At 45.9% G+C, this 26,386-nt stretch overlaps 1 protein-coding gene and 1 long non-coding RNA gene across 2 annotated transcripts; both read right to left on the reverse strand.

Moving 5' to 3' along the window:
- Positions 1-4,129: 4,129 nt before the first annotated feature.
- LOC110519673 (neuronal acetylcholine receptor subunit alpha-7-like) lies at positions 4,130-13,490 on the reverse strand. The gene is made up of 10 exons (XM_090214802.1): positions 13,312-13,490; positions 9,694-9,833; positions 9,485-9,529; positions 8,474-8,583; positions 7,933-8,012; positions 7,549-7,746; positions 7,289-7,483; positions 6,009-6,095; positions 5,206-5,315; positions 4,130-4,954 (listed from the first exon to the last, which is right to left on the reverse strand). Exons 1-10 carry the CDS (start codon positions 13,361-13,363, stop codon positions 4,133-4,135), a joined length of 1,839 nt encoding a protein of 612 aa, XP_090070928.1. The 5' UTR covers positions 13,364-13,490; the 3' UTR covers positions 4,130-4,132.
- A 10,848-nt stretch (positions 13,491-24,338) lies between these two features.
- Positions 24,339-25,570, reverse strand: LOC149984884 (uncharacterized). Its single transcript, XR_016484561.1, has 2 exons — positions 25,455-25,570; positions 24,339-25,358 (listed from the first exon to the last, which is right to left on the reverse strand). It is a non-coding gene; the product is annotated as an uncharacterized LOC149984884 (long non-coding RNA).
- Between the last annotated feature and the right edge of the window lie 816 nt (positions 25,571-26,386).

Below are 26,386 nucleotides of genomic sequence, written 5' to 3' on the forward strand. Positions count from 1 at the left end.
CTGTTAACTACTCTCTGTCTCTGCGTCTCTGTTAACTACTCTCTGTCTCTGCGTCTCTGTTAACTACTCTCTGTCTCTGCGTCTCTGTTAACTACTCTCTGTCTCTGCGTCTCTGTTAACTACTCTCTGTCTCTGCGTCCCTGTTAACTACTCTCTGTCTCTGCGTCCCTGTTAACTACTCTCTGTCTCTGCGTCCCTGTTAACTACTCTCCGTCTCTGCGTCTCTGTTAACTACTCTCTGTCTCTGCGTCTCTGTTAACTACTCTCTGTCTCTGCGTCTCTGTTAACTACTCTCTGTCTCTGCGTCTCTGTTAACTACTCTCTGTCTCTGCGTCTCTGTTAACTACTCTCTGTCTCTGCGTCTGTTAACTACTCTCTGTCTCTGCGTCTCTGTTAACTACTCTCCGTCTCTGCGTCTCTGTTAACTACTCTCTGGCTCTGCGTCTCTGTTAACTACTCTCTGTCTCTCTGTCTCTGTTAACTACTCTCTTTCTCTGTTAACTACTCTCTGTCTCTGTTAACTACTCTCTGTCTCTGTTAACTACTCTCTGTCTCTGTGTCTCTGTTAACTACTCTCTGTCTCTGTTAACCTGTTAGAGCTCTAGGGGCGCTATTTCATTTTTGGATAAAAAACGTTCCCGTTTTAAGCGCGATATTTTGTCACGAAAAGATGCTCGACTATGCATATTCTTGACAGTTTTGGAAAGAAAACACTCTGAAGTTTCAGAATCTGCAAAGATTTTGTCTGTAAGTGCCCCAGAACTCATTCTACAGGCGAAACCAAGATGATGCATCACCCAGGAATTAGCAGAATTTCTGAAGCTCTGTTTTCCATTCTCTCCTTATATGGCTGTGATTGCGCAACGAATGAGCCTACACTTTCTGTCGTTCGCCCAAGGTCTTAGCAGCATTGTGACGTATTTGTAGGCATATCATTGGAAGATTGACCATAAGAGACTACATTTTCCAAGTGTCCGCCTGGTGTCCTGCGTCGAATTCGGTGCGCAATTGCCAGCTGCTTTTACTTTACCATTTGATTCAGGGGAGAAAGCATGTGTCCAAGAACGATGTATCAATGAAGAGATATGTGAAAAACACCTTGATGATTGATTCTAAACAACGTTTGCCATGTTTTCAGTCGATATTATGGAGTTAATTTGGAAAAAAGTTTGCGTTTTGAGGACTGAATTTATGGATTTTTTTTGGTAGCCAAATGTGATGTATAAAACGGAGCTATTTCTAATACACAAGGAATCTTTTTGGAAAAACTGAGCATCTGCTATCTAACTGAGAGTATCCTCATTGAAAACATCAGAAGTTCTTCAAAGGTAAATGATTTTATTTGAAGGCTTTTATGTTTTTGTTAATGTTGCGTGCTGGATGCTAACGCTAATGCTAACGCTAAATGCTAATGCGAAATGCTAACTCTAGCTAGCTACTTTTACACAAATTATTGTTTTCCTATGGTTGAGAAGCATATTTTGAAAATCTGAGATGACAGTGTTGTTTACAAAAGGCTAAGCTTGAGAGATGGCATATTTATTTCATTTAATTTGCGATTTTCATAAATAGTTAACGTTGTGTTATGCTAATGAGCTTGCTGATAGATTTACACAATCCTGGATACAGGGGTTTTTTCATAGCTAAACGTGACGCAGAAAACGGAGCGATTTGTCCTAAACAAATAATCTTTCAGGAAAAACTGAACATTTGCTATGTGAGAGTCTCCTCATTGAAAACATCTGAAGTTCTTCAAAGGTAAATGATTTTTTTGAATGCTTTTCTGTTTTTTTGTGTAAATGTTGCCAGCTGAATGCTAATGCTAAATGCTACGTTAGCCATCAATACTGTTACACAAATGCTTGTTTTGCAATGGTTGAGAAGCATATTTTGAAAATCTGAGATGACAGTGTTGTTAACAAAAGGCTAAGCTTGAGAGCTAGCATATTTATTTCATTTCATTTGCGATTTTCATGAATAGTTAACGTTGCGTTATGGTAATGAGCTTGAGTCTGTATTCACGAACCCGGATCCGGGATGGGGAGATCAGAAAGGTTAACTACTCTCTGTCTCTGCGTCTCTGTTAACTACTCTTAGTCTCTGCGTCTCTGTTAACTACTCTCTGTATCTGTGTCTCTGTTAACTACTCTCTGTCTCTGCGTCCCTGTTAACTACTCTCTGTCTCTGCGTCCCTGTTAACTACTCTCTGTCTCTGCATCTCTGTTATCTACTCTCTGTCTCTGCATCTCTGTTAACTACTCTCTGTCTCTGCATCTCTGTTAACTACTCTCTGTCTCTGCGTCTCTTTTAACTACTCTCTGTCTCTGCGTCTCTGTTAACTACTCTCCGTCTCTGCGTCTCTGTTAACTACTCTCTGTCTCTGCGTCTCTGTTAACTACTCTCTGTCTCTCTGTCTCTGTTAACTACTCTCTGTCTCTGTTAACTACTCTTTGTCTCTGTGTCTCTGTTAACTACTCTCTGTCTCTGTTAACTACTCTCTGTCTCTGCGTCTCTGTTAACTACTCTCAGTCTCTGTTAACTACTCTCTGTCTCTGCGTCTCTGTTAACTACTCTCTGTCTCTGCGTCCCTGTTAACTACTCTCTCCCTCTGCGTCTCTGTTAACTACTCTCTGTCTCTGCGAACTACTCTCTGTCTCTGCGTCTCTGTTAACTACTCTCTGTCTCTGCGTCCCTGTTAACTACTCTCTCCCTCTGCGTCCCTGTTAACTACTCTCTGTCTCTGCGTCCCTGTTAACTACTCTCTGTCTCTGCATCTCTGTTAACTACTCTCTGTCTCTGCGTCTCTGTTAACTACTCTCTGTCTCTGCGTCCCTGTTAACTACTCTCTGTCTCTGCATCTCTGTTAACTACTCTCTGTCTCTGCGTCTCTGTTAACTACTCTCTGTCTCTGTGTCCCTGTTAACTACTCTCTGTCTCTGTTAACTACTCTCTGTCTCTGCGTCTCTGTTAACTACTCTCTGTTTCTGCGTCTCTGTTAACTACTCTCTGTCTATGCGTCTCTGTCTTCGATCGGAGGGAGACTGTCCAGAAAAGACATAGAAAAGTAGAAAACAATATTATTTATTTTGAGATGCAAAACGTAGACTGACACCTATTGTAGTTCCTCCAGACAGTCTGTCAACAACCAGTTATGTTTTCTTTATTAAAAGTATTATTTGAAAGTGACAGTGAGCGAGAGAGAGAGAACAGAGAAAGTTTCTCTTGCCAGAATCTGGTGCCAAAATCAACATGTTTTTTTGTGAATAATTCACACGTCTGTGAGTGGGTCTTTTGGCTGCAGCAGTGCTGAGCTGAGGCCTGCCCAGTTTGAGCTCGGACCACTCTGTCCAATTCCCACCATCATATCACATTTATTAACACATGGCCAAAGGACAATAACATCATCATCAGTGAAGGATTTGACACATAACTCCCTACATTAGCCAAACTGGGCATGAAGACCCAGAAGACAGAAGAATTGCACAGTAAGCACTTTGAATTTGGGCAGGCCACATATCTGATTTATACTGACGTTTTAATCATTAAGGTGACACTCTTATCCATAGCCACAAACTTCAGATGAACAGCAGTATTTAAAACAGTTCCACCATGTAGAATCACAAGTTCACTTTTTGTAACATGATGAGGTGACAAGAAACTCAAGTGACTCCAGTTTCCACATGGTAAGTCTGTAAAGCCATAATCCATTAAGATAGCAACGGGCCTCTCCTCCCTCCTCTTCCCCCTCTCTCCCCTTCCCCTTCTCTCCTCCTCCCCCTCTCTCCTCTTCCCCCTCTCTCCTCTTCCCCTCTCTCCTCCCCCTCTCTCCTCTTCCCCCTCTCCTCCTCCCTCTCTCTCTTCCCCCTCTATCCTCTCCCCCTCTCTCCTCTTCCCACTCTCTAGACCCCTCTCTCCTCTTCCCCCTCTCCACCTCCCCTCTCTCTTCCCCATCTATCCTCTCCCCCCTTTCTCCTCTTCCCCTCTCCTCCTCCCCCTCTCTCCTCCTCCCCCTCTCTCCTCTTCCCCCTCTCTCCTCTCTCCTCCCCCTCTTTCCTCTTCCCCTTCTCCCCCCCTCCTCTTCCCCCTCTCCCCCCTCTCCTCTCCCCCCTCTCCTCCTCCCCCTCTCTCCTTCTCAGAAGAAGTCCTTGGAGGCGGCCTCCACAAAGTTGGGTGCGGCCATGAGGATGGTGATGGTACAAATTATATTGAACACACTGAACCCCACCAGACACAGACGGTCAATGACCGCCGCTGCAAACTGCCACTTCTCCGCCACGCTCACCCTGCGGTCCTGCTCACGGAAACGATTGGCCAGGAACTGCACTTCCTCCAGCAGGGCCTGGAGCTGGGCCTCCACTACCCCAGCCTGGAACACCCTGGCCTGGGCATGGCAAGTACCCGCTTCGACTGCTCCAGCCCCAGCCTCCACACAGCTGGAGCCTGAGGGGTCAGGGTCCAGAGATGTGGGGGGTTGTGGAAGGGGGCTACCAAACATTGTGGAGGAGGGTGGGTGGTGGTGGAGGATTGGGGTGTCAGAACCCCTTCCTCCTCCTCCTCTCCAGGTGACAGCAGGGTCTGGTTCAATAGGATTCTGGAAGCCAATGTAGGGCCGGTGTCCATTTGGCTGAGGGTGGGGGTGGGGGGTGGAGGGGAGATTTGGGGTAGGGTGAATATTAGGCTGGAGGTTTGGGTTATGGTTGGGATAGGACTGGAGGGTTGGGTTGGACGGTGGGTGTGGTAGGGGCTGACTGAGCTGGCTTAGACTGGCCTGCAGAGAGGTGAGGCTCTGGGGGAGGGTGGAGGGGGCTGGGGTGGTGGTGGTGGTGGTAGGGGGAGAGAAGCAGGTCTTGGTCTGGGGGTTGGAGGGGCTGTGGTGGGGTGTGAGCTCACCCCACTCTCCTGGACGCTTCATCCTCAGAAACCAGGGAACCCACTGGAGTAGAACCAACTCAACCTGAGAGACACACACAGAGAGAGAGTAGGCAAGAGGACCCAGATACCCATTGTGGCAGAAGAAACAGAGATAGGGAGAGGACACACACACATAGATAAGATGAACCAGGGAATGTACTGCAGCAGAACAAACTGCACCTGATAGAAGAGGACAGGACACACACAAGGTCCAGACATTCACAGATATGAGAGGAACACACACAGACAGTCACAGACACACGTCATAATCAGTAGACAGACAGAGAGCCTCACCCATTGAGGCATGTCTCCACTGTTGGGGTCGTGGTGATGGTACTGAAGTACAACTACAGTCGCCACCACTGACATCCCTACGGTAACCATGGTACTCACAAAATACTGACCTAGGATGGAGACACAGTATTATAGTACACTGTAATGGAATAGGTTCCGTAGATTAGGTCTTAGGAGCATGATTAGACACTACCACTTCCACACTCCATCCCCAGGGGGCAGCACCAACAGGGTCAGGGCTACGCTCTGCCAGGAAGCCTTCATAAGTCCACAAGCGCGAGCAATCAGGAGTGGCTTTAGAGCAAGTCTCTGAATGTCCCTGAGTGGCCCAGCCAGAGCCCGGACTTGAACCCGATCGAACATCTCTGGAGAGACCTGGAAATAGCTGTGCAACAACGCTCCCCATCCAACCTGACAGAGCTTGAGATGATCTGCAGAGAAGAATGGGAGAAACTCCCCAAATACAGCTGTGCCAAGCTCGTAGTGTCATACCCAAGACTCAATGTAGAATCGCTGCCAAAGGTGCTCCAACAAAGTACTGAGTAAAGGGTCTGAATACTTATGTAAATTTGATATTTATAAATTAGCAAACATTTCTAAAAACCTGTTTTAGCTTTGTCATTGTGGGATATTGTGTGTAAATTGATGAGTGGAAAAAACTATTTCATACATTTTATAATAAGGCTGTAAATTCAAGGGGTCTGAATACTTTCCGAAGTCACTGTATATATTAGCAGGCTAGTTAAATGCGTACGCACACCAGGCATGCGCACACACTTGCATACACACACACAGTTACTTACCTATCAGTGGTATGGAGTCTGAGGTAGCTGGCATAATCTCAGCCACCAGCAACATGAAGACAGTCAGAGAGAGAAGAACTGTAATGCCTGGAGAGAGAGATGGGGAAAATGATATTATTACACTGGGAAATACAGCAATACTTGTGGGTAGTACAATTCTCCATCTCTCTGCCAACTCACCCCACCCATCCATCTCTCCCCCATCTCTGTCCCTCCCCTTCTCCCTTTTCTCCCTACATCTCTGTCCTTCCCCTCCCCACCCCCCTTCTCTCCCTCTATCACTGTCCCTCACCTCCCCGCCCCTTCTCTCCCTCTATCACTGTCCCTCAGATCCCCACCCCTTCTCTCCCTCTATCACTGTCCCTCACCTCCCCGCCCCTTCTCTCCCTCTATCACTGTCCCTCACCTCCCCGGCCCTTCTCTCCCTCTATCACTGTCCCTCACCTCCCTGCCCCCTTCTCTCCCTCTATCACTGTCCCTCACCTCCCCGGCCCTTCTCTCCCTCTATCACTGTCCCTCACCTCCCCACCCCTCTTCTTTCCCTATATCACTGTCCCTCACCTCCCTGCCCCCTTCTCTCCCTCTATCACTGTCCCTCCCCTCCCTGCCCCCTTCTCTCCCTCTATCACTGTCCCTCAGATCCCTGCCCCTTCTCTCCCTCTATCACTGTCCCTCACCTCCCCACCCCTCTTCTTTCCCTCTATCACTGTCCCTCACCTCCCTGCCCCCTTCTCTCCCTCTATCACTGTCCATCCTCTCCCTGCCCCCTTCCCTCCCTCTATCACTGTCCCTCACCTCCCTGCCCCCATCTCTCCCTCTATCACTGTCCCTCCTCTCCCTGCCCCCTTCTCTCCCTCTATCACTGTCCCTCCTCTCCCTGCCCCCTTCTCTCCCTCTATCACTGTCCCTCACCTCCCTGCCCCCTTCTCTCCCTCTATCACTGTCCCTCACCTCCCCACCCCTCTTCTCTCCCTCTATCACTGTCCCTCACCTCCCCACCCCTCTTCTTTCCCTCTATCACTGTCCCTCACCTCCCCACCCCTCTTCTCTCCCTCCATCTCTGTCGCTCCCCTCTGCTCTCTGTCTTTCTGATTGTAAACATTTAATAGAGTTTTTCTTGGAACACTGCAGAATTACTGACACAGAAACAGTAAAAGAGAGAGGTCAGGTACGGAGAAAAGAGCGGAAACGCCACATCTCTGTCTCCATCCCTGCTCCCTTATACCCTCCCTCCGCCTGTCCTCCATCTCCCCCTCTTATCCTCCTCCCCCTTTCCTCACCCAGACCGATCTTCTCCCCCGATCGGGCTGGCAGTATGAACAACAGCAGTGTCAAGGAGGAGATGAGAACACAGGGGACGAGGAGGTTGAGAGCGTAGAATAGAGTTCTCCGTCGTAGGGTCACAACAAAGGTCACGTCAGAGTAGGGCTCTGTACAGCACTCATAAAATATCTCATGACGATCACCTGGTACACCTACAAGAGGGGGCAGGAAAGAGGGAGTGAGAGATTAGAAAGTAATATGGGGGAGAGAGAGATACAAGAGGGTCGGGGGCAGACAGTTCTCTCACCCAGCAGGTCCCACTCTCCATTGGACATGTATCCTGACAGGTCAGCCTCCTGCATCTGGAGGTCCAGCAGCCAGCCGTCAAACGTCCACGAGCCAAACTTCAGCTCACACCGTTGGATGTCAAATGGAAACCAACGCACGTCCACATTACACGCACTGCTGAAAATACCTGGGACAGATAGGGGGAAGGTGAGAGAGTAGGAGAGAGGGAGTGAGAGAAGGGAGAAGATGAAACAGACATTGAGAGAGAAGTGCATTACTGGTATGTCTATGTGAAACTATGAATATCCCTAAAATGAGAGAGGGGAAGGTCAGGGAAGAATAAAAAGAGAGAAAGGTTGATCTATAGACTTACCTGGAGGTAGGTACTCACAGAATCCACTGGAGTTGACCAGCACATAGCTCTTAAAGGTGGCATCAAACTTATCATGAGCACTGCGAAGGACAAAAAATAAAGATCAGCAAGGTATACAGTGGGGAGAACAAGTATTTGATACACTGCCGATTTTGCAGGTTTTCCTACTTACTAAGCATGTAGAGGTCTGTAATTAGGTAGGTACACATAGGTACACTTCAACTGTGAGAGACGGAATCTAAAACAAAATCCAGAAAATCACATTGTATGATTTTTAAGTAATTCATTTGCATTTTATTGCTAGTTGTAGTGTACCTATGATAAAAAATTACAGACCTCTACATGCTTTGTAAGTAGGAAACACTGACGATTTTGCAGGTTATCAAATACTTGTTCTCCCCACTGTGTGTGTGTGTGTGTGTGTGTGTGTGTGTGTGTGTGTGTGTGTGTGTGTGTGCGTGTGTGCGTGCGTGCGTGCGTGCGTGCGTGCGTGCGTGCGTGTGTGCGTGCGTGCGTGCGTGCGTGTGTGTGTCCTACACACCTGTTGTACAGTAGTATATCAGGTATCCAGACCTGGTCAGTAGTGAAGCGAAGGGTTTTCACTCCAGGGTACTCTGACTGGTTCCACTGAAGGTAGTGGTCAAACCATTGCTATACAAATCCAGTCAATAAATTATTAAGGTTGCAAGGAGAAACACGCACACATAAACATGGACACACACATAAACATGGACACACACATAAACATGGACACACACATACATGGACACACACATAAACATGGATACACACATAAACATGGACACACATAAACATGGACACACACATAAACATGGACACACACATACATGGACACACACATAAACATGGATACACACATAAACATGGACACACAGACATGGACACACACATAAACATGGACACACAGACATGGACACACACATAAACATGGACACACATAAACATGGACACACATAAACATGGACACACACATAAACATGGACACACACATAAACATGGACACACATAAACATGGACACACAGACATGGACACACACATAAACATGGACACACATAAACATGGACACACATAAACATGGACACACACATAAACATGGACACACACATAAACATGGACACACATAAACATGGACACACAGACATGGACACACACATAAACATGGACACACATAAACATGGACACACATAAACATGGACACACACATAAACATGGACACACATAAACATGGACACACATAAACATGGACACACACATAAACATGGACACACACATAAACATGGACACACATAAACATGGACACACACATAAACATGGACACACACATAAACATGGATACACACATAAACATGGACACACATAAACATGGACACACAGACATGGACACACACATAAACATGGACACACATAAACATGGACACACATAAACATGGACACACACATAAACATGGACACACACATAAACATGGATACACACATAAACATGGATACACACATAAACATGGACACACAGACATGCAGGATCATCCTTACCATCTGAAGCCAGGCATTAGTGGTGAGGATCTGGTTTTTCTCATCCTGGAATAAGATGAAGACAGTTCAATTAGTGTGTGTGTGTGTGTGTGTGTGCGTGCGTGCGTGCATGCGTGCGCGTGTGTGTGTGTGTGTGCGTGCGTGCGTGCGTGTGTGTGTGTGTGTGTGTGTGTGTTTATATGAATGTATAAGAGAACATGGTAGCGTACCACATTCATGACTTGTAAGAGAGTGTAGGAGAATCGGACAGTGAGTGGTAGAGAGTCGTTGGCAACAGGTCTCTCCATACGGTTATAGTCCCTCAGTAGCTCCCTCAATAGATTACGCTGGTGGGGACCCTGCTCAGATACTGAGAGAGGGGGAGGGAGAGAGGGGGGGGGGGATAAGGAGTAGAAAGGAGGGAAAAGGATGAGGAGGAGGGAGGGGAGAGAGAGAGGGCAATGGGGGGGTTGGAAGACAGTGGAACAGAGGAGAGAAAACTGACCGTTACAAAGAGACAGCTACATTCCAGAAGACAGAAGGAAAATGAGAGAGAAATATATAGAAAAGCAGGAGAGTGGGAGATGTGAATGCACTGATAGATGAAGAATATGTAAAACAGGGGGAAGAGATGAGCTGTAGGAGAAGAAAAGATGAATACAGAAGGGAGTGAGAGATGAAGACATGATGAGAACAAATGCATCAAAAAAAGAAGAGCATCTGAATGGAACAATTTCAAATTGTTTTGAACAAAGCTGCTTTGAAAACGAGTACAGAGATTTATAGATGACTGGAAGAGGCAGGGGGCAGGACGTGAAGAGAGGGTGAAAGAGGAGAATCAAGAGGAGGGAGTGAAGAGAGGGAGAAAGATGAGGTGAGAGAAGAAGAATGAGGATAATCAAGAAGAGAGAGAGTGAAGAGAGGGAGAAAAATGAGGCGAGAGAAGAAGAATGAGGGAGTGAAGAGAGGGAGAAGGAGGAGAATCAAGAGGAGAGAGTGAAGAGAGGGAGAAAAATGAGGCGAGAGAAGAAGAATGAGGGAGTGAAGAGAGGGAGAAGGAGGAGAATCAAGAGGAGAGAGTGAAGAGAGGGAGAAGGAGGAGAATCAAGAAGAGAGAGTGAAGAGAGGGAGAAGGAGGAGAATCAAGAGGAGAGAGTGAAGAGAGGGAGAAGGAGGAGAATCAAGAGGAGAGAGTGAAGAGAGGGAGAAGGAGGAGAATCAAGAGGAGAGAGTGAAGAGAGGGAGAAAGTATCCAGACAGGCCAGTTAATTGTTAAGTGACTCGATCAGTAACAACAGTCCTTCAAATAGAGACACATTAAACACTAACACACTCCACACAGACAGGAGGACAGACAGGAAAACAGACAGACGGACAGGAGGACAGGAGGACAGACAGACAGACAGACAGACAGACAGACAGACAAATGGACGGACGGACGGACGGACGGACAGACAGACAGAAAGACAGACAGACAGGAGGACAGACAGACGGACAGGAGGACCAGGAACCTCACTTCTAGCAGCTCCATCGTGGACTGACTTCACTCACTCCTGTTTCACAACTGTATCAGACTTAATGTATCTGTGCAGTTGATTCAATTCTGTAGCAATGTCTAACAAGGTTATTGTAGGCCCACATACAGTACAGTATACAGTGCATTCGGGAAGTATTCAGACCCCTTGACTTTTTCCATATTTTGTTATGTTACAGCCTTATTCTAAAATGTATTACATTATTTTTCCCCCTCATCAATCTATACACAACTTTCAATAATGACAAAGCAAAAACAGGCAATTTTGGGGGGAAATTACACATTTACATAAGCTTTCAGACCCTTTACTCAGCACTTAGTTGGAGCACTTTTGGCAGCGATTACAGCCTCTATTCTTCTTGGGTATGATGGTACAAGTTTGGCACACCTCAATTTGGGGAGTTTCTGCAGAGCCTCTCAAGCGCTGTCAGGTTGGATGGGGAGTGTTGCAACAGAGATATTTTCAGGTCTCTCCAGAGATGTTCGATCGGGTTCAAGTCCGGGCTCTGGCTGGGCCACTCAAGGACATTCAGAGACTTGTCCTGTAGCCACTCCTGCATTGTCTTGGCTCTGTGCTGCAATCTGAGGTCCTGAGCACGCTGGAGTAGGTTTTCATCAAGGATATCTCTGTACTTTGCTCTGTTCATCTTTCCCTCCATTCTGACTAGTCTCTCAGTCCCTGCCGCTGAAAAACATCCCCACAGCATGATGCTGCCACCACCATTCTTCACCGTAGGGATGGTGCCAGGTTTCCTTCAGACATGACGCTTGGCATTCAGGCCAAACAATTCAAACTTGGTTTCATCAGACCAGAGAATCTTGTTTCTCATGGTCTGAGAGTCCTTTAGGTGCCTTTTGGCAAACTCCAAGTGGGCTGTCATGTACCTTTTACTGAGGAGTGGCTTCAGTCTGGCCACTCTACTGTAAAGGAATGATTGGTGGAGTACTGCAGAGATGATTGTCATTCTGGAAAGTTCTCCCATCTCCACATAGGGACTTTGGAGCTTTGTCAGATTGACCATCGGATTCTTGGTCACCTCCCTGACTAAGGCCCTTCTCCCCCAAATGCTCAGTTTGGCCAAGTGGGCCAAGTGGCCAACTCTAGGAAGAGTCTTGGTGATTCCAAACTTCTTCCATTTAAGAGGCCACTGTGCTCTTGGGGACCTTCAATGCTGCAGAAATGTTTTGGTACCCTTCCCCAGATCTGTGCCTCAACACAATCCTGTCTCAGAGCTCTATGGACAATAACTTTGACCTCATGGCTTGGTTTTTGCTCTGACATGCACTGTCAACTGTGGGACCTTATATAGACAGGTGTGTGCCTTTACAAATCAGGTCCAACTAATTGAATTTACCACAGGTGGACTCCAATCAAGTTGTTGAAACATCTCAAGGATGGAAACAGGATCAATGGAAACAGGATGCACCTGAGCTCACCTGAGTCTCATAGCAAAGGGTCTGAATACTTATGGAAATGTTTTATACATCTGAAAAACTGTTTTTGCTTTGTCATTATGGGGTATTGTGTGCAGATTGTTGAGGATTTTTATTTATTTAATCCATTTGTAACGTAACAAAATGTGGAAATAGCCAAGGGGTCTGAATACTTTCTGAAGGCACTGTGTGCCTTAACTTCTCAAAAATATTGACTATTAGCTTTTGATGTGCTCCCCATCATGAGCTTTACATGGGGCATGGAGATGCCCATATCAATATACAGTTAGCCATCTAAGATACTGCTGCTGGTGCAGAGAGGAACACATCAACCAACAATGGATTAAAACAGACAGGAGGGTTGGATTTTACAACTGTGATGAACAACATCCTAACCTGTAAGCTCTGTGATCATTCCTCTCCCTTGTCTCTCTTTATTCCTGCTCCTCTTCTCTACTCCCTCTCTGTTCATTTCCCTCTCCTCTCTTCTCTCTCTGCTATACAGCTGGAACTGTACGGTTGAGTTATCTCATATATCAATGGCCGTGCACCCAGACATACAAACTGTGGGTCCCTGTCTATAGAAAGTTGTGTAAATTCACTGTCACTGCAGTGACACTATGCATACAGTGATCTCTCTCTCACACACACAAACACGAAGCAAACACACACACACACACACACACACACACACACACACACACACACACACACACACACACACACACACACACACACACACACACACACACACACACACACACACACACACACTGTACATTCACGGACAGACACATACCTGCAGACACAGACACACAAACACACACAAACAAAACATACACACACATACAGAGAGAGAGAGGGAATGAAAGTCACTCACCGTGGAGCAGAGCTGAGAGTCCAAACAGACAGATAGCCACAGACTGCCTCATGATGCACCACTGAACATAGAGAGCAGAGAAAGAGATGGGGAACAACAGAGATGGAGAGAGGCAAGGTAGCGTGGAATACAGAGGGAGGGAGGACAAGTCAGGAGCAAGTCGGGCAGCAACAGACGGAGGGAGGGGATGAGGAGGAGGGGGGAGAGGGGGGAGAGGGGGGAGAGAGAGAGAAACAAGGAGAGTGGGGCAGGGAGTGAGGTTAGGGTGGTAGAGAGGAAGAGAAGCTGGCAGCAACAGAGGGAGAGAGGGGAAGAGGCAGCAGAGTGGTAGCCCAGCAGTGGCAGAAACAGAGGGAGAGGGGAAGAGAGGGGAAGAGAGGGGAAGAGAGGGGAAGAGGCAGCAGAGTGGTAGCCAGGCAGTGGCAGAAACAGAGGGAGAGGGGAAGAGAGGGGAAGAGAGGGGAAGAGGCAGCAGAGTGGTAGCCAGGCAGTGGCAGAAACAGAGGGAGAGGGGAAGAGAGGGGAAAAGAGGGGAAGAGAGGGGAAGAGAGGGGAAGAGGCAGCAGAGTGGTAGCCAGGCAGTGGCAGAAACAGAGGGAGAGGGGAAGAGAGTGAGGAAAGGAATGAGCAGTTCTGATCAAAATGGAGAGAGGTTGAGACTGAGAGGCAGGATCACCCCAATACCCAATACCCTCCCAATACACTACTCATCTCTCTCCACCCCCACCCAACCCCTAACCTCGCTCTCTGCTCAGAAAGACTCTCTCACTGCCTTTCCCCCTTTATCCCCCTCCCCTATATCCCCCTATATCCCCCTCCCCTATATCCCCCTATATCCCCCTCCCCTATTTCTCCTCTTCAGTCTCCAGTGAGAGGGGATTAATGAAGTGTGGAGGCTAGGATGAGTGGGGAGAGGGGGATTCAAATGTGACACATGGAACATAGTTAGTGAAGGACGTTAAGAGAAAGAGAGAGGGATAGAAACTGATGCAGCAGTAATGAACACTGCTCTGGTGAAGGTTGGCAGAGCCACACATTACAATTTCTAATTACAGTAAGGAAGTGACACTTTGAACGTTAGCAGTATACTGTACCATAGCTTCTACTTTAGAATATCATTATACACCCCAACACACCTGCTAGAGACTCAGTTTGTTCATATATAACTCTACCAGTATCACAAAACACATGCATATAACCCCCAGTAGGCATGTTTGGGTTTGTTTGAAAATGGCCATTTGTTTCTATACTTGACTGAAAGACTTATGATAATATGATGCACTGACTGTAGCCTACTGGACATTACAGTGTTGTATTTCAGTTTGATCCGCTGTGACTGAGCAGGACAGAGCAGGACAGAGCAGGACAGAGCAGGACAGAGCAGGACAGAGCAGGACAGAGCAGGACAGAGGACACAATGGAGTGGTGCTGACACCTACTGGGGGTTGTAATAAGTGCAATTTGCAGGAAACAGTTGAAACATGGATCCAGTCTGATCCATTGATTGGTGGATAGTATAGCAGCCTATAGCTCTATGGGTTGGTGAGCGTCCAGGCACTGCAGTAGGCTGTGCTGCTGTAACGTGATGTGCTGATCTGCTCCCACTGCCTCTGTTTATGTTTGTTTTGAATAGTTAGTTAAATAGTTCACTAGTGTTCATTACAAGATGAAGGTGTTATTTACCCCTGAAAGGGGGGAAATAATAGAAATGGTTCAACACACACGGCTAAGAAGGATGGTCCCCGGCAGTCCTCCAGAGGTGCTGGTGGTCGGCCTCGGCCATCTGTCCCAGGCCCAATTGGGAAAATGGGAGAGGCAGGTGGAGTCTCCCTGGGTACTGAGCACAGTCCTGGAGGGATACAAACTCCAGCTCCGACGCCGACCGTCGTCCTACAGGGACATCTGTGTCACCTCGTTGGCAGATGGGGTGAGGAAGCAGGTGCTCCGTTTGGAGATAGAGCCGCTAGAACGGTTAAGTGGGTTCCACTCCACATATTCAACAAATAAAGGAGCTCAAGCTGAAGATGCTATCGCCATATTTTTAAGAAATTGAGCTTGCATAACTATTCACCCCCCCCCCCCCCAAAGTCAATACTTTGTAGAGCCACCTTTTGCAGCAATTACAGCCGCAAGTCTCTTGGGGTATGTGTCTATAAGCTTGGCACATCTAGCCACTGGGATCTTTGCCCGTTCTTCAAGGCAAAACTGCTCCAGCTCCTTCAAGTTGGATGGGTTCTGCTGGTGTACAGCAATCTTTAAGTCATGGCTAACAGCCTGCTGCCTGGCCTGCAAACTATCTCATTGTAGAGCTAGATGAGTTAGAGCTCTGTCCATGTTGGTAGATAAGATGAGAGCACCCCTCCAGCTAGGATGGATTCCATCACTCCTCAGCAAGCCAGGCTTGGCCCTGTTTGGGGGTGAGTCCCGGAAAGATGGCCAATTATCTACAAATTCTATCTTTTGGGAGGGGCAGAAAACAGTTTTCAACCATCGATTGAGTTGTGAGACTCTGCTGTAGAGTAAGTATGGGGTGGCAGGTAGCCTAGTGTTTAGAGCATTGGGCCAGTAACCAAAAGGTTGTTAAATCAAATCCCTGAGCTGACAAGGTATAAATCTGTCGTTCTGCCCCTGAACAAGGCAGTTAACCCACTGTTCCTAGGCTGTCATTGTTAATAAGAATTTGTTCTTAACTGACTTGTCTAGTTAAATAAAAATATATTAAGGTCCGTCTATTTCGCCAAATATCAAGTCGGACGCCATCTATCACTAGACCAGAAATAGTCAGACGTTTTCATTTTTTCCCTGCTTTCTCATTACTCAGACATAAGCATAGCGGACAGCATCAAGGGGCTGATGTTTACTTTCTACACAAGTTGTTTTTTTCCAGTTTCGTCCGACGAACAGACTGTACTGGTAAAATAAAAAGGGATACATGTTTTTTGTGCTATTTAAGCTAAATGGAATTCTAAGCATCACTCCAGTTAAAACAGGCTCTGCGGACGTTCCATTCCGTTCCATTTGCTATGGGCTCTCACTAGTGTTCCAGCGTAGCCAACGTTCTATTACTGTTGTTCAGCCTTGGGTGAGTTTTGACTCGTTCTATTGTCCAGCCTACTAACAATTGCGTCTGAAGCTGGGCTTGCAGCATAGCAATCCTCACCCTAAGTTCTCCTGTATATTATGAGTGCAGCGACTGCAATTAGAAGGCATCATGTTAATGTTACTACTTAGCTTCGGCTGGTGGAGGTCCAGTAGAACCATGTCTAGATAAAGCATCGTGTTAATGTTACTACTTAGCTTCGGCTGGTGGAGGTCCAGTAGAACCATGTCTATAAAGCATCGTGTTAATGTTACTACTTAGCTTCGACTGGTGGAGGTCCAGTAGAACCATGTCTAGATAAAGCATCGTGTTAATGTTACTACTTAGCTTCGGCTGGTGGAGGTCCAGTAGAATTATGTCTAGATAAAGCATCGTGTTAATGTTACTACTTAGCTTCGGCTGGTGGAGGTCCAGTAGAACCATGTCTAGATAAAGCATCATGTTAATGTTACTACTTAGCTTCGGCTGGTGGAGGTCCAGTAGAACCATGTCTAGATAAAGCATCGTGTTAATGTTACTACTTAGCTTCGGCTGGTGGAGGTCCAGTAGAACCATGTCTAGATAAAGCATCATGTTAATGTTACTACTTAGCTTCGGCTGGTGGAGGTCCAGTAGAACCATGTCTAGATAAAGCATCGTGTTAATGTTACTACTTAGCTTCGGCTGGTGGAGGTCCAGTAGAACCATGTCTAGATAAAGCATCATGTTAATGTTACTACTTAGCTTCGGCTGGTGGAGGTCCAGTAGAACCATGTCTAGATAAAGCATCGTGTTAATGTTACTACTTAGCTTCAGCTGGTGGAGGTCCAGTAGAACCATGTCTAGATAAAGCATTGTGTTAATGTTACTACTTAGCTTCGGCTGGTGGAGGTCCAGTAGAACCATGTCTAGATAAAGCATCGTGTTAATGTTACTACTTAGCTTCGGCTGGTGGAGGTCCAGTAGAACCATGTCTAGATAAAGCATCATGTTAATGTTACTACTTAGCTTCGGCTGGTGGAGGTCCAGTAGAACCATGTCTAGATAAAGCATCATGTTAATGTTACTACTTAGCTTCGGCTGGTGGAGGTCCAGTAGAACCATGTCTAGATAAAGCATCATGTTAATGTTACTACTTAGCTTCGGCTGGTGGAGGTCCAGTAGAACCATGTCTAGATAAAGCATCATGTTAATGTTACTACTTAGCTTCGGCTGGTGGAGGTCCAGTAGAATTATGTCTAGATAAAGCATCATGTTAATGTTACTACTTAGCTTCGGCTGGTGGAGGTCCAGTAGAACCATGTCTAGATAAAGCATCATGTTAATGTTACTACTTAGCTTCGGCTGGTGGAGGTCCAGTAGAACCATGTCTAGATAAAGCATCATGTTAATGTTACTACTTAGCTTCGGCTGGTGGAGGTCCAGTAGAACCATGTCTAGATAAAGCATCATGTTAATGTTACTACTTAGCTTCGGCTGGTGGAGGTCCAGTAGAACCATGTCTAGATAAAGCATCATGTTAATGTTACTACTTAGCTTCGGCTGGTGGAGGTCCAGTAGAACCATGTCTAGATAAAGCATCATGTTAATGTTACTACTTAGCTTCGGCTGGTGGAGGTCCAGTAGAACCATGTCTAGATAAAGCATCGTGTTAATGTTACTACTTAGCTTCGGCTGGTGGAGGTCCAGTAGAACCATGTCTAGATAAAGCATCGTGTTAATGTTACTACTTAGCTTCGGCTGGTGGAGGTCCAGTAGAACCATGTCTAGATAAAGCATCGTGTTAATGTTACTACTTAGCTTCGGCTGGTGGAGGTCCAGTAGAACCATGTCTAGATAAAGCATCATGTTAATGTTACTACTTAGCTTCGGCTGGTGGAGGTCCAGTAGAACCATGTCTAGATAAAGCATCATGTTAATGTTACTACTTAGCTTCGGCTGGTGGAGGTCCAGTAGAACCATGTCTAGATAAAGCATCGTGTTAATGTTACTACTTAGCTTCGGCTGGTGGAGGTCCAGTAGAATTATGTCTAGATAAAGCATCATGTTAATGTTACTACTTAGCTTCGGCTGGTGGAGGTCCAGTAGAATTATGTCTAGATAAAGCATCATGTTAATGTTACTACTTAGCTTCGGCTGGTGGAGGTCCAGTAGAACCATGTCTAGATAAAGCATCATGTTAATGTTACTACTTAGCTTCGGCTGGTGGAGGTCCAGTAGAACCATGTCTAGATAAAGCATCGTGTTAATGTTACTACTTAGCTTCGGCTGGTGGAGGTCCAGTAGAATTATGTCTAGATAAAGCATCATGTTAATGTTACTACTTAGCTTCGGCTGGTGGAGGTCCAGTAGAACCATGTCTAGATAAAGCATCATGTTAATGTTACTACTTAGCTTCGGCTGGTGGAGGTCCAGTAGAACCATGTCTAGATAAAGCATCGTGTTAATGTTACTACTTAGCTTCGGCTGGTGGAGGTCCAGTAGAACCATGTCTAGATAAAGCATCGTGTTAATGTTACTACTTAGCTTCGGCTGGTGGAGGTCCAGTAGAACCATGTCTAGATAAAGCATCGTGTTAATGTTACTACTTAGCTTCGGCTGGTGGAGGTCCAGTAGAACCATGTCTAGATAAAGCATCGTGTTAATGTTACTACTTAGCTTCGGCTGGTGGAGGTCCAGTAGAACCATGTCTAGATAAAGCATCGTGTTAATGTTACTACTTAGCTTCGGCTGGTGGAGGTCCAGTAGAACCATGTCTAGATAAAGCATCGTGTTAATGTTACTACTTAGCTTCGGCTGGTGGAGGTCCAGTAGAACCATGTCTAGATAAAGCATCGTGTTAATGTTACTACTTAGCTTCGGCTGGTGGAGGTCCAGTAGAACCATGTCTAGATAAAGCATCGTGTTAATGTTACTACTTAGCTTCGGCTGGTGGAGGTCCAGTAGAACCATGTCTAGATAAAGCATCGTGTTAATGTTACTACTTAGCTTCGGCTGGTGGAGGTCCAGTAGAATTATGTCTAGATAAAGCATCATGTTAATGTTACTACTTAGCTTCGGCTGGTGGAGGTCCAGTAGAATTATGTCTAGATAAAGCATCATGTTAATGTTACTACTTAGCTTCGGCTGGTGGAGGTCCAGTAGAACCATGTCTAGATAAAGCATCATGTTAATGTTACTACTTAGCTTCGGCTGGTGGAGGTCCAGTAGAACCATGTCTAGATAAAGCATCATGTTAATGTTACTACTTAGCTTCGGCTGGTGGAGGTCCAGTAGAACCATGTCTAGATAAAGCATCATGTTAATGTTACTACTTAGCTTCGGCTGGTGGAGGTCCAGTAGAACCATGTCTAGATAAAGCATCATGTTAATGTTACTACTTAGCTTCGGCTGGTGGAGGTCCAGTAGAACCATGTCTAGATAAAGCATCGTGTTAATGTTACTACTTAGCTTCGGCTGGTGGAGGTCCAGTAGAACCATGTCTAGATAAAGCATCGTGTTAATGTTACTACTTAGCTTCGGCTGGTGGAGGTCCAGTAGAACCATGTCTAGATAAAGCATCGTGTTAATGTTACTACTTAGCTTCGGCTGGTGGAGGTCCAGTAGAACCATGTCTAGATAAAGCATCGTGTTAATGTTACTACTTAGCTTCGGCTGGTGGAGGTCCAGTAGAACCATGTCTAGATAAAGCATCGTGTTAATGTTACTACTTAGCTTCGGCTGGTGGAGGTCCAGTAGAACCATGTCTAGATAAAGCATCGTGTTAATGTTACTACTTAGCTTCGGCTGGTGGAGGTCCAGTAGAACCATGTCTAGATAAAGCATCGTGTTAATGTTACTACTTAGCTTTGGCTGGTGGAGGTCCAGTAGAATTATGTCTAGATAAAGCATCATGTTAATGTTACTACTTAGCTTCGGCTGGTGGAGGTCCAGTAGAACCATGTCTAGATAAAGCATCATGTTAATGTTACTACTTAGCTTCGGCTGGTGGAGGTCCAGTAGAATTATGTCTAGATAAAGCATCATGTTAATGTTACTACTTAGCTTCGGCTGGTGGAGGTCCAGTAGAACCATGTCTAGATAAAGCATCGTGTTAATGTTACTACTTAGCTTCGGCTGGTGGAGGTCCAGTAGAACCATGTCTAGATAAAGCATCGTGTTAATGTTACTACTTAGCTTCGGCTGGTGGAGGTCCAGTAGAATTATGTCTAGATAAAGCATCATGTTAATGTTACTACTTAGCTTCGGCTGGTGGAGGTCCAGTAGAACCATGTCTAGATAAAGCATCGTGTTAATGTTACTACTTAGCTTCGGCTGGTGGAGGTCCAGTAGAACCATGTCTAGATAAAGCATCGTGTTAATGTTACTACTTAGCTTCGGCTGGTGGAGGTCCAGTAGAACCATGTCTAGATAAAGCATCGTGTTAATGTTACTACTTAGCTTCGGCTGGTGGAGGTCCAGTAGAACCATGTCTAGATAAAGCATCGTGTTAATGTTACTACTTAGCTTCGGCTGGTGGAGGTCCAGTAGAACCATGTCTAGATAAAGCATCGTGTTAATGTTACTACTTAGCTTCGGCTGGTGGAGGTCCAGTAGAACCATGTCTAGATAAAGCATTGTGTTAATGTTACTACTTAGCTTCGGCTGGTGGAGGTCCAGTAGAACCATGTCTAGATAAAGCATAGTGTTAATGTTACTACTTAGCTTCGGCTGGTGGAGGTCCAGTAGAACCATGTCTAGATAAAGCATCATGTTAATGTTACTACTTAGCTTCGGCTGGTGGAGGTCCAGTAGAACCATGTCTAGATAAAGCATCATGTTAATGTTACTACTTAGCTTCGGCTGATGGAGGTCCAGTAGAACCATGTCTAGATAAAGCGTCTGGAGTGAAAAAGTTGAATGAAAAAAGTCAAGCGAGGGAAAAAAATATATCTATAAAACAGTAATTAAAAAGTAAGAACTGGGAAGTTGTCATGTAGCAAAGTAACGTTAGCAACAAACCGCACAGCAGCAATGGCCCAATGGAGGGGGACTGGAATCTACACCCTCAGGTGGTGTTACAGCTGTGGGAAAGGTTCGGGAAAGCGCAGGTGCACCTGTTTGCATCTCAGGAGAACACTGATTGTCCCAGCTGGTTCTCGATATCGAACCCTACAGGCCCTCTGGGTTTGGATGCCCTTGCTCACGATTGGTCGGCAACGACACTTTATGCATTCCCACCATTTCCGCTGATCACAGCTACACTAGACAGGGTCAGTTTGAAGGGCCACTGGCTGCTCCTGATAGTCACATACTGGCCTAGACGACCATGGTCCAGCCTCCTGTTGTCCCTCCTCTGTGGGACCCAATGGCAACTGCCGCTGAGACCCGACCTGCTTTCTCAGGCTCGGGGATCCGGACCCACGCCGCCTCCAGTATTGGGCTTGGCCCCTGAGAGGCGTAAATGGGCAAGTCTAGGCATTCAGGACAATGTGGTGAGCACAGTGCAGAACACCAGAGCCTCCTCCACCAATGCGTCATATAACATGCGGTGGGGCATATTCTTTTCTTGGTGTGAGGGTCATAATGTTGCCCCCGAGTCATGTGATGTACAAACGGTTTTACACTTTTTACAATCACTGCTTGATGCGGGCTAAACTGCATTTACAGTGAGGGGGGAAAGTATTTTATCCCCTACGTTTCCCCACTGACAACGAAATGATCAGTCTATAATTTTAATGGTGGGTTTATTTGAACAGTGAGAGACAGAATAACAACAAAAAAATCCAGAAAAACTCATGTCAAAAATGTTATAAATTGATTTGCATTTTAATGAGAGAAATAAGTATTTGACCCCTGTGCAAAACATGACTTAGTACTTGGTGGCAAAGCCCTTGTTGGCAATCAGGGGTCAGATGTTTCTTGTAGTTGGCCACCAGGTTTGCACACATCTCAGGAGGGATTTTGTCCCACTCCTCTTTGCAGATCTTCTCCAAGTCATAAATGTTTTGAGGCTGACGTTTGGCAACTCAAACCTTCAGCTCCCTCCACAGATTTTCTATGGGATTAAGGTCTGGAGACTGGCTAGGCCACTCCAGGACCTTAATGTGCTTCTTCTTGAGCCACTCCTTTGTTGCTTTGGCCGTGTGTTTTGGGTCATTGTCATGCTGGAATACCCAACCACGACCCATTTTCAATGCCCTGGCTGAGGGAAGGAGGTTCTCACCCAAGATTTGACGGTACATATCGTCCCTTTGATGCGGTGAAGTTGTCCTGTCCCCTTAGCAGAAAAACACCCCCAAAGCATAATGTTTCCACCTCCATGTTTGACAGTGGGGATGTTGTTCTTGGGGTCATAGGCAGCATTCCTCCTCCTCCAAACATGGCCAGTTGAGTTGATGCCAAAGAGCTCAATTTTGGTCTCATCTGACCACAACACTTTCACCCAGTTGTCCTCTGAATCATTCAGATGTTCATTGGTAAACTTCAGATGGGCATGTATATGTGCTTTCTTGAGCAGGTGGACCTTACGGGCGCTGCAGGACATCAGTCCTTCACAGCGTAGTGTGTTACCAATTGTTTTCTTGGTGACTATGGTCCCAGCTGCCTTGAGATCATTGACAACATCCTCCCGTGTAGTTCTGGGCTGATTCCTCACTGTTCTCATGATCATTGCAACTCCATGAGGTGAAATCTTGCATGGAGCCCCAGGCTGGGGGAGATTGACAGTTCTTTTGTGTTTCTTCCATTTGCGAATAATCGTACCAACTGTTGTCATCTTCTCACCAAGCTGCTTGGCGATGGTTTTGTAGCCCATTCCAGCCTTGTGTAGGTCTACAATCGTGTCCCTGACATCCTTGGAGAGCTCTTTGGTCTTGGCCATGGTGGAGAGTTTGGAATCTGATTGATTGATTGCTTCTGTGGACAGGTGTCTTTTATACAGGGAACAACTGTACCTCTCTGAGGTCATTAAAGATCCCATGGCACTTATCGTAAGAGTAGGGGTGTTAACCCCGGTGTCCTGGCTAAATTCCCAATCTGGCCCTCAAACCATCACGGTCACCTAATAATCCCCAGTTTACAATTGGCTCATTCATCCCCCTCTCCCCTGTAACTATTCCCCAGGTCGTTGCTGTAAATGAGAACGTGTTTTCAGTCAATTTACCTGGTATAATAACAGATAAATAAATAAAAACAAGCTGAAATTAGGAGCACTTCCTTTAAGAGTGTGCTCCTAATCTCAGCTCGTTACCTGTATAAAAGACACCTGGGAGACAGAAATCTTTCTGATTGAGAGGGGGTCAAATACTTATTTCCCTAATTAAAATGCAAATTTATAACGTTTTTGACATGTGTTTTTCTGGATTTTTTTGTTGTTATTCTGTGTCTCACTGTTCAAATAAACCTACCATTGCAATTATAGACTGATCATTTCTTTGTCAGTGGGCAAACATACAAAATCAGCAGGGGATCAAATACTTTTTTTCCCTCACTGTACTTTGAGAATGTATTTGGCAACAATACAAGGTCCTGTCTTCTAGCCGAAGGTCCTGTCTGTGGAGCGGCCCTTACATTTGTCCGCATACACACCTCCCATGGCTGTGAGTGGGCTGGGATTTTCCCCAAGTGTGCTGTGCCCGGTGAGGGCACTAGACACTTACGTTACACTGACTAAGACAATATGACAGTTGGATCAGCTGTTTGTGTGTTGTGGTCAGAGAGTTCTGGAGAAGAGCCTATCGAAACAGACTCTCACATTGAATTGTAGACACTATTACTACAGCATACCAGTTGGCCGGCCGGCCTTTGCTGTCTGCTGTGGTGAAGCATTCTACTAGAGGTGTAGTGGCTTCCTTTCCTCTTTACCATAGCCACTGCCCTAGCCTGAAGCCGGGTTGTTTCGTAAGCATACAGTCCACACTCAAGGTTTCCAAACGGCCAAAACATTCAATGAGATCCAGGGATATGGTGCAACAAAAAGGTTTATTCTTCTTTTATCTAAAAAAAAAAATGGGCAAAAACGAAGTTACACCAACAACAAATGAATACATCTCAATCAGGTAAATATAAATCATAAAGGTACGTACCTAATATTTCATCATATACATTCATATTTAATATATTACACAAACGTACATGGAGCTCTGTATGTTCTGTCTTTTATACAAATATGTCCAAATCGGCTCTAACAAGAGGGGTAGCTACATCGTGGGTCCTGCTCCGAGGAGTTCCCCTTGATTAACTTCCTCGGCCAGTTAGGCGTGTGGAGGAAATGAATATTCATTACATACTATATTGTTTAATTAGATATACTATGCTGTTTTTTTCTTAAAGATTGTCCATTGTTATATGCTAGTGTTTTTTACTGATACAAACTTGTCTTGTGTGACTGAGCGTACAGATTTATGAGCCGTTTGGGTGTGACCGCAATGTGTGACCTCCTGTGTTTATTACCAGCAGGAATGTAGCTAAGTGGGAATTGCAGGGAGGAACAAAAAATGGTAAACTCTGTTCCCAGGCCCTGTTTATGTAATCTGCCACATAGATAAGAGGATGTACTTTCTGTAAAAGGAGAACGCCAACTCTGTTCGTTGGGCTTTTTAACTGTGCACTGTGAGTGGATTGTTGAACTGCTCAATTTTTGCAAATCTTATAATAAAGTTGTTTGGAAGTATCTCTTCCAATATAATTTCTACCACAGGGTGTCAGGTGGAGCAGCACAGGGGAACCCAAGAGCAGACTCAGACCAGGAAACAGGGATGAATGAACCAATATATTTATTGTACACAGAGAGAAATGAAGTGCAGATCCAGGGAAGCTCAGATGAGTTGTAGGAAACCAGAAGTGGAGGCTGGGGTTGGAGTGAGCTGGGTTGGGACAGAGGAAACAGGTCTGGATGGGAATCCAAGGGAGAGGTGGTGTGGTGAGTCCAGAACAAGGTAGCAGGGTGGTGAGATGTGGAACAGGAGACAGAGTCAGGGCGGCAAAACTGTAGTGAGAGGATAAACAGCGTCAGGCAGGGAAACAGGTACAGCAGAGTAACAGGATCTTGAATAATCATAAATAGCTAGAATCATGAACTGACTGAGCAGAGATTACGATCTGACAGAGTGGAAGTGGCAGGACTGAGTATTTGTAGAGGTCTTGATAATGGAACGAGTTGCAGCTGGTAGGGATCTGCTCTGAATCCAGCACACCTGTCTCCAACCACACAATCACACAAACAGAAAGGGAGGGGGAAAGAGAGAGAAAGGGTGTTCTGGGGAATGGCTGCAGGTCAAGCAGACACCGGATGACCACTAGGGGGTGTGGCAGGAGCAGATGTGACACAGGCATCGTCTAGCACTTTTCCTAGGTACTATCGAGTCAATGTTGCTGCCACCAACCAGGTCGGGACGGCCTTGTTGGGTGTTGACCCCACTTCCCTGGAAGGGGATGAAGGGACACAGCAACAATGACTGCCCTGAGCTCAGTCCTACGGGATTTTGCTCTTGTCTGGCCTGGCCTAGTTCACCGATTTATCTGGTATTGTGATACCATATTGGAGTGATCAATATATTACTACATAATGATGGTTACGTATGTAACCACGGTTATGTGAGCTATTGGATCACACCAATTCTCTTGTCAGTGATCTACGGCAGCCCGAAAAGGACACAAGGTGGGAGTAGTGCGTGGAAGCTATTTAAGGGGGTCAGCCGCAGCACTACCTGGTACACGGGACTAATCCGAAATTCTTACTCAGAATGTATCCTGCTGAGCGGAAGGACACCATATTGGAGGGATCGGATCACTCACGTAACCCGTGGGGTTACATACGTAACCTTAGTTATTTTCAATGATTTTGATTTGATCACAGCCTGAATGATGTAGAATGCACAGTTTAAAAGTCACATTTGGTTATGAAAAAGACTGACAGCGGTAGTTATGGTCAAATTTTTCAGTTCATTTGTCCTTGCATTGATGCTGGACAGTTCATTCTGCTCGCGGAGGACTCTGCCAGGGCTTCCTGTAGGA

This window comes from Oncorhynchus mykiss, chromosome 2 (assembly GCF_057628025.1).
Source record: "Oncorhynchus mykiss isolate SJ-2025 chromosome 2, ASM5762802v1, whole genome shotgun sequence".
Lineage (NCBI taxonomy): Eukaryota > Metazoa > Chordata > Actinopteri > Salmoniformes > Salmonidae > Oncorhynchus > Oncorhynchus mykiss.